The sequence below is a fragment of the Semicossyphus pulcher genome, unplaced genomic scaffold, assembly GCF_022749685.1.
Source record: "Semicossyphus pulcher isolate SPU_LCO1_2020_fin unplaced genomic scaffold, fSemPul1.0.p SCAF_52, whole genome shotgun sequence".
In the NCBI taxonomy this organism is placed as follows: domain Eukaryota; kingdom Metazoa; phylum Chordata; class Actinopteri; order Labriformes; family Labridae; genus Semicossyphus; species Semicossyphus pulcher.
In genome coordinates, this window is record NW_027211729.1 from 43,343 (window position 1) to 51,632 (window position 8,290).

An 8,290-nucleotide genomic window follows, 5' to 3' on the forward strand; every position below is an offset into this window, starting at 1 on the left:
ATCAATTAATAAATTGATCTACATTCAAATCTTGATCTTATAGTTTAACATCTTAAGAACCACCTTTAAATGAATGCCATCAAAAATGTAAAAGTACGGGAGCCCTAAGCAGACATCCATCCATCCATTATACTCTTTACTCTATACTACATTAGCTGCACCAGCGTAACGTCAGATGATCATACCTCGTATCTCCAGAGCTGCAGAAGCAGCCGACCTCATCAGTGTGGGCGATGGCAGCATGGCGTGTCCCGCTCTGTAATATCACAGCGACCAGTCGTTTCTACATCGACAGAAAATAACTGAAATCACTCGTTATCACGTGAAAACGGAGTAAATATATTGTATGGATGCATAGGGCTTCCATAGAAAAACTACAACAGGAAACAAATGAAAAATACTTTAACTCTTTTTATATTATTTTATTTTAGAACCACCTGTTACCTTTGTTTTGAATTAATTACTTTTTAATGTAAAAATGTATTTGTTTGTCTGACTGTCTTTACTCTGTGTGCTTTTGATTTAAATATATCTCAATCCTTTGTTTCTTTTGTTTTGCCTGTACTCTCTGAAGCTCTTTGGGTTATGCTGTGGAAATATAATTTGCTTCCCTGCCTATTTTTAATTTTTAATTTACATTCTTTTAATCCATTCATCAGTGATTCAAGCATGTGGTCAATTACTGTCATAATGATACTGATGGCAGGCTTTATAACACAGAGAGGCATCAGAACTGTATGTAAGAAGTAATATTTGTTATTAGCTTGCCCTCTGGTGGTAATTATTCTTCATCACATTTCAATAAGCTACTGTACATGGCACGTTCTTATATCCCGTGATTTAATATGTGCACGTCTGTTAAAGAAATGTGGTCCGAAATTATAAGATAAACACGTCTTTAAAATAAACCACCGAGTATCTATCACCGCCTCTGTACCGGCATAACGGTACCGCCGACAAGACGGACATTAACAAACTGGCCCGAGTCACATATTTCACACCGCTCCACATTGTGCGCGACACCGGAAGTTGCCGTAGTTAAGTTACCTGATGAGTTATATCCTGCAGCTTTGTCTTACAGGCAAATTAGGTCCTCTGAAGTGAAAAATGCCACGGAAACTACAAAGCAAAATTAAGTTGAAAATCTCTATGCAAAGGATACATATGAAAGGAATGAATACTAAACTCACTTATCTGATCTTCTCCGCGTCACGCATTTGTTTTCGGGGCAGAGTTAGCTAGCGAACGCTCATACGGCGCCTCCTGTAAGACAGAGCTGAGGGTGAAGGCAGCAGCAGCAGGGCAGGGATAGCGTTTCCATTATGTTCTGGTTTTCATGCTGTCAGAAGCTGCCATCCTTCTATTTTACTACTGTAGAAATGAAAAGAAGCGCACTCCATAAGAAACACAATGTAATTAACAATTAACAGAATTAAGTTCTCTCATCATGGTGGTGAGCTAACGTTAGCTACGAGGCTAGCTCGGGTACTTTGACAGTCCTTTTAACTTGCTCGCTGACAGGTTAGCTTAGTGCGGCTAACTCCGCTATGTGAACTAACTAAGAGGCGATAAAGAAACTCCCTGCAACTCTCAGGTGGGTGGACATTTTCAGTTTATATTTAAATGTTATTGTATTAAATAGAAGATACAGTTATTTGTTTCTGTCTGTTTCAGTTGAAGCTAACATGCTTTTGTATTTGAGTAATGTCACTTTGCTAACGGTCGCTCAAAAGTTGCTAACTAGCCAGGTAGCTAACTTACACTAAAGATACAGATTCTGTTCCTTCAAGTTAAAACCTCCTGATGAGTCATTCTAATAATGAGACGTGTCATGAGTTATCTCACAGGCCAGTATAGTTTTTATTTAGCTAAGTTAAAGCTAGCCGAGCTGTCTGCAGCATCACATTGACACAAATAGTGTTTCTGTTTCATGAATATTAAATATTTTTAAACTTAATGTGTAAAACAATTTATTACGGGTTGACTTTTGCAACATCACATCATTGAGAGCAGATTACTACAATTATTAATGATATTTTCTTGTCATCATGTCTGCTTTGTTGTCCAACAAGGCTGCTAAACATTCTGTGTGTTTCAAGAAACTATTAAAATAATCAGTGTTATAGATTTGTAAAGTCAGCATTGAATCACTGACATGTGAGGAATGATTGTTCAAATTCACCAGCTTTTTTAATGATGAATGTTTTTAATGACAAAGACACAAAACTAAGAAAACAGAGGGGTATCTGCTCCTCCTCACATTTTAAAATCTGTTTTGACCTGACACATTATTTAAATGTCAAATGTCATTCTTCTTTGATTTGTGATTTACAGGTCCACTGCTGTGTCCTCTGTCTCTTCTTTGCTGTCTGTAAACATGTTGCTTTGCTGTTGGCTCATGACGTACAGTCTGATATCAGGATCAGTTTTATTGGACAGTATGTGTGCACGGCAGAGGAATATGACTCCAGTTTTACGTTAGTCTCAATTTACAGACACAGAAAGACATGAGCTTAAAACAAGGTAACGCAACATTTAAACACTATGTGATATACACTGATAGTTCTCATGAAATTGCTTCTTAGACTTAAATTAAATTAAATTAAATTAAGATTAAACTGTCAAATGTCTTATCTCCACCACCCAAAGACAGTGACATTACAGTCATAGCAGCTTTCGTTGCAGCTCTGCTTTAGTTGCATGTTAATGATTCTTTTAATAGTAAGTAGTACGTTTATACAAAGTTGTATATTTGATATTAATTTGACATATTTGTACATTACAAAAGTTTCAGTTAAACAGCTGTTTACACATTTAGTTTTTTGTTGCATATTGAATATTTGTGTTTTGAGCTTGCTTGGTGACAACAGTTTATTGGAGCTTATCCCAACATGTTATTTATCAGATCACCTGCTCCTGCTCTGCGGCTGTTAGAGATGCTGGTGTGTGCTTGTGCATAAACAACATGCTGAAGTCTCACCTGCTTCTCTCCTGCAGGTGTTGCAGGTCGCTCTCATGTGCCCATGGAGAAGGCGGCCTTTGAGGGGTGGCTGGAGTCAGTCTCCACCACTTTCCTTACTCTGAATGACCAGCAGAGGAACCAGTCTCTGGACCACCTCATATCTCTGAGTGGTGCTGTGCAGCTCCGTCACCTTTCCAATGGACTGGAGACGCTGCTCAAACGTGACTTCCTGCGCCTCCTCCCTCTGGAGCTGGCCTTCTACCTGCTGCGCTGGCTGGACCCTCAGACCCTGCTCACCTGCTGCCTTGTCTGCAAACAGTGGAATAAGGTGAGCATCAGGCTTCCTGTAGTCAAGGGGTGCAGGTCGTTTATATTGAATGTCTCCTTTCCTCACTTACATCTTATCCTTTTGTCCTGAGTCCTTTTCAGACAGGACCAGTTTCACCAGCGGACCTCATTGTGTTTAGAAATCGATCTCTGAGGTCTGTGTTCTGTGCAGGGTATACACATGGCATAAGTGAAGTCTTTATTTTACTCACATTTACTGACATTATTCCCCAGACGTGATGTCAAGGCAGGCAATGTTCCTGACACGTCTCACTCTGCAGGGTCTGTAGAAAGATAGATGTTCTTTACTTTACTTCGTACTGCAGTGCGTTACAGATCGAGCTTCTTTAAAGGAGAACCAAATGTTGCCAAAACTTTGATGTATAATTGCAGCTCAGCCTCAATAAATCTCAAGCGGGAGAGAGGAACAGAAAGCCTTTCAGAAAACACGTATGTGACATCAAATCAGAAAGATGCCGATTCACAAGACGATGATGTTGTCATGACCTCGTTGTACTTTTGATATTTGTAAAAAATAATCTGCATTATGTGTGCACGTCAAAGGAAACTACATCGTTATAATACTAAAGATTAGTGATTATACATTAAGTTCAAAAAGGGTCACCTGGCACGACATGAAAGGCAAAGCCAGAAAGATAATACTGTGCTTCTGTATATTAGCTCACACTTTAACTATTGACGTACTTGTGATTGTACACATGTGCAGCAGGTGTTTAAAGCATCCCTCTCCTCACAGGTGATCAGCTCGTGCACAGAGGTGTGGCAGGGTGTGTGTCGGGAGCTGGGCTGGAGGATCGATGAGTCCATCCCGGATGCGTCTCACTGGAAGGGGGTCTACCTGAAGGCCCGACTGAGGATGATGCAGCTGAAGGAGCAGGAGGCCTTCGAGACGTCGTCCCTCATCGGACACAGCGCTCGAGTGTACGCCCTCTACTACAAAGACGGACTCCTCTGCACAGGTACACGAGAAGTTAATTTCACTGTGGAAAAAGTTCGTTCCACACAGATGATAAGAATCCTCTCATGAAGCTGGACGAGTTCTTACAGTCTGTAACGTTGACATGAATCTGCACGTCTTTCAGGATCTGATGACCTCTCTGCCAAATTATGGGACGTCCGCACCGGGCAGTGCATTTATGGGATTCAGACACACACCTGTGCCACAGTGAAGTTTGATGAACAGAAGCTGGTGACCGGATCCTTCGACAACACTATTGCATGCTGGGAGTGGAGCACCGGTGCTAAAATCCAGCAGTTCAGAGGTCACACGGGAGCAGGTCGGTTTAAATTGTGTTTGTTCCCAGTTATTCTGAAGAACACGTAACAGCAAGCAAATCAGACATTTCGCACATTTAATGCAGGTGTTTGATTTTAAATATTCTTAGAAATACATTTAAATGATTTACAAACACAGGTGTGAAGCAACCCGATGAACAAGCAACAGCTCAGACCACAGCCTGAATGAGCTGTAACAAGTTTTATGACAGTTAAAATGTATAATTTGTGAATGTGTGGGTGTTTAATGCAACCTCTAAATATGTCGTGTGTGTGTGTGTGTGTGTGTGTGTGTGTGTGTGTGTGTGTGTGTGTGTGTGTGTGTGCGTGTGCGTGTGTGCGTGTGCGTGTGCGTGTCTCAGTGTTCAGTGTGGACTACAACGATGAGCTGGACCTGCTGGTCAGCGGCTCTGCAGACTTCTCTGTGAAGGTCTGGGCTCTCAATGCCGGGGCATGTCTCAATACTCTGACCGGACACACCGAGTGGGTCACGAAGGTCAGATCACCTCACGAGGGTTTTAAGTTACTCATGTATTTTTTTCCATAAACCAAAATAATTCTGCACCATTTTGTTGAATCTCAAAGTTTCAGTTGTTCGATTTCAGTTTTCTTTGTTATTAATGTTTCCAAAGTTCTTAAAGTGTCACATAAACTGAATGTGTCATATTACCTGTATGTTGTGTTTGTCTCTCCCACCAGGTGATTCTACAGAAAAGTGAGGTGGAGTCTGTGGTGCACAGTCCTGGTGATCACATCCTCCTCAGTGCTGATAAATATGAAATAAAGGTAAGGCTCATTGTCATTGTAGTACCTGAAGAGTCCACGAGATGGTGCTCATGCTGTGTCTCTGTGCAGGTGTGGCCTTTAGGCAGAGAGATAAACTGCAAGTGTCTGAAGACTCTGTCGGTGTCGGAGGACCGCAGCATCAGCCTGCAGCCTCGTCTGCAGTTTGACGGACGATACATCGTCTGCAGCTCCGACCTCGGGGTCTATCAGTGGGACTTCGCCAGCTTTGAGATCCTCAGGTGAGATATCGCACATGAAGGAATATAGCTCAACTGGATAAGTATTACAGCTGCTTTACTTCAGACAGCTCGTTCTCGTTCTAGGTCATAAAAGCTAGAGTACGTTTCCTTCTTGGCTCGTACTTATTCTATATTTGAGACGTGTGTGGTGACGGCAGAACAATAAATGAAAGACAGAGCATCTTCTCATCATTGCTGGAGTCATGGAGGTTTGACAGTACGATCATACTTCTGTCCAGCGCTCTTAACACAACATGTGTTTGATGTTTGCAGGGTGATAAAAACACAGGACCCTGCTAACCTGTCCCTGCTCAGCTACGGCGAGGTGTTCGCGCTTCTCTTTGATAACCACTTCCTGTATGTGATGGACCTTAGGACAGAGGCTATCTCAGGCCGCTGGCCTCTGCCGGCCTACAGGAAGTCCAAAAGAGGCTCCAGCTTCCTGGCTGGGGTGACGTCCTGGCTGAACGGGCTGGACGGGGACAATGACTCTGGACTGGTGTTTGCCACCAGCATGCCCGACCATAGCATTCACTTAGTCCTGTGGAAGGAGAACGGATAGAAGAAGAAGACACGAGCCGCCATCATGTGTGCTCCTAACAGCCAAGATAGATCATGCATGGACCAAAGCATTTTGTTTTTATCAGTTTCTTCCTCAGCAAACAGTCCTCCTCTTCACACACACCAACATTCACAGACTGAGAAACATGATGAAACTATGAACCCTGACTCCTGCAGAAACCGGTAAACCTCTCGGTGGTCTCCTCGGACAGAAAGAAACAGACTTTCTGAAAGCCAACAGTGTCAAATAAACATCCACAGAAATAATCCTGGAAAAGATTGAGATGTTCCTGTCAGATCTGCTCTTTGATCACTTCAGCATCGTGCAATGAGAACATTTGTAGCCAACCTCTACCATAGTCTTGGTGCAAACTGTGGCCTCTGACCTTTACTCTCCAGGTTAAGACTATGTCTCGCGCTGTAGCCCGAGCCTGCACGATGCTAAGTGCTCACTGAGCTGATCTGCATTGAAACATTGTAGTGTCGCCTTAAATACCGTTGCTGTAAATAATGGAGAACATCTCCTGGAACTTCAGATGGTGACATTAAAGGGGCAGTTCTGCTGTTTTTAAACCTGGGCCTGTTTTACATATTATGGGGTCTAAATTATAAACAGGAACACAAAGTGTGTGAGTGTCTCCAGTAGATGTGTTCATCCTGCAGCAGTGAAACAGGCTGTAATGGCTGCAACATAATCCTTGATGGGTCAAAGGTCGTCCACTAAAAGTTCTTGTTGTTTCCACTGACAGGCTCAGATTGTTCTTCTAAGTGTGTGACAACATGACAGAAAGGATCCCTACAGAGATAGACCTTTTTGTTACAGAGGAAGATGATTGTTTTAACCACACACAGACGTTACATCGCTCTCTGCAAACACACCAGACTCCATTCATAAAAACACTGATTTAAGCTCACAGGACACAGGAGCTGCTTGTTTATCACTGCCTCGCTTGATACGTTTGTGTGTATTACTTTATAATTTATATGTTTTAAAGGGTTAGTTCAGACCAAACACAATATTGGTGTAATGCCCAATAACACAAAAAACACTAACCAATCAAGGCAGCAGCAGAGCAGCAGCTCCTGTGTCCTGGGAAGTAAAATCAGTGTTTTTCTGAATGGAGTCTGGTGTGTGTGCAGAGAGCGATGTAACGTCTGTGTGTGGTTAAAACAATCATCTTCCTCTGTAACAAAAAGGTCTATCTCTGTAGGGATCCTTTCTGTCATGTTGTCACACACTTAGAAGAACAATCTGAGCCTGTCAGTGGAAACAACAAGAACTTTTAGGGGACGACCTTTGACCCATCAAGGATTATGTTGCAGCCATTACAGCCTGTTTCACTGCTGCAGGATGAACACATCTACTGGAGACACTCACACACTGTTCGTACATAATAATAATTTAGACCCCAAAATATGTGAAACAGGCCCAGGTTTAAAAACAGCAGAGCTCCCCTCTGAAGGAGATGTTCCTGAGGTTCTAACAGACGTCCGCAGGTCGCTGTGTGCTGACTTGTACATTGGGAGGTTGTTTGGTACATTGTTGTGTACAATGTGAAACGTTGTGAGGTTTCATGTAATCACAGAATCTGCTTTTCTACAGGATGTCTGGTTTAACGTGGGCTTGAGAAATGTGATGTGCCTTTTCAGTTGGTTTGATGTTACAAACTAGGATTCCTCGGCACATTGCAGTGAGGCGACGGCTGCATTGTAACTCTTACTTTAATGTTTTCATATTTACTGTGCTCTAACAGTCTAAGATGTCTGTAATTTTATAGCTATCTACCTGACATGACTTGCTCGGTGAGTTGCTTTTATGAATCATTGACGGTGTGAAACATCAGGTTTATTTTTCTAAAGGCCTCAATGCATCACACAGGTGAGGGAGCGAGCTGGAATCAATCAGTTCTACTCAAACATCATTAGTTCAGACTCTAAACTAAATTAAAAATGTGAAAAATCTGCTTCACAAAACTGAAACTTTAAGCACGACCAAGTGCTTTCCAGAGATCTGCGTTGACGTCTTCCTTTAAATACGGCAGCACAGAGTGACGTATCCACGTGCACCAAACCTCTTTGATAAATGAGTGTTTTTTTTCTTACAGAGTCTGTGTCTCAA

At 42.3% G+C, this 8,290-nt stretch overlaps 1 protein-coding gene across 2 annotated transcripts; it reads left to right on the forward strand.

Moving 5' to 3' along the window:
- The first annotated feature begins 1,325 nt into the window (after positions 1-1,325).
- On the forward strand, positions 1,326-6,802 carry fbxw2 (F-box and WD repeat domain containing 2). Of its 2 annotated transcripts, XM_069682208.1 has the most exons (9): positions 1,326-1,594; positions 2,335-2,523; positions 2,998-3,290; positions 4,047-4,269; positions 4,393-4,587; positions 4,948-5,081; positions 5,285-5,371; positions 5,441-5,610; positions 5,884-6,802. In XM_069682208.1, exons 2-9 carry the CDS (start codon positions 2,508-2,510, stop codon positions 6,170-6,172), a joined length of 1,407 nt encoding a protein of 468 aa, XP_069538309.1. In that variant the 5' UTR covers positions 1,326-1,594; positions 2,335-2,507; the 3' UTR covers positions 6,173-6,802. The 2 variants fall into 2 exon arrangements, with proteins under 2 accessions (XP_069538309.1, XP_069538308.1); XM_069682207.1 differs by lacking the exon at positions 2,335-2,523 and having other exon boundaries at positions 5,285-5,610.
- The last annotated feature ends 1,488 nt before the right edge of the window (positions 6,803-8,290 follow it).

What these genes read in the sequence shown, in the direction of transcription:
- fbxw2 (XM_069682207.1), top strand. Translation starts at nt 3,024, where the DNA reads ATGGAGAAGGCGGCCTTTGAGGGGTGGCTGGAGTCAGTCTCCACCACT. An exon ending in AGACGGACTCCTCTGCACAG is followed by an intron (nt 4,270 to 4,392) that starts GTACACGAGAAG and finishes CACGTCTTTCAG; the next exon opens with GATCTGATGACCTCTCTGCC. An exon ending in ACACCGAGTGGGTCACGAAG is followed by an intron (nt 5,082 to 5,284) that starts GTCAGATCACCT and finishes CTCTCCCACCAG; the next exon opens with GTGATTCTACAGAAAAGTGA.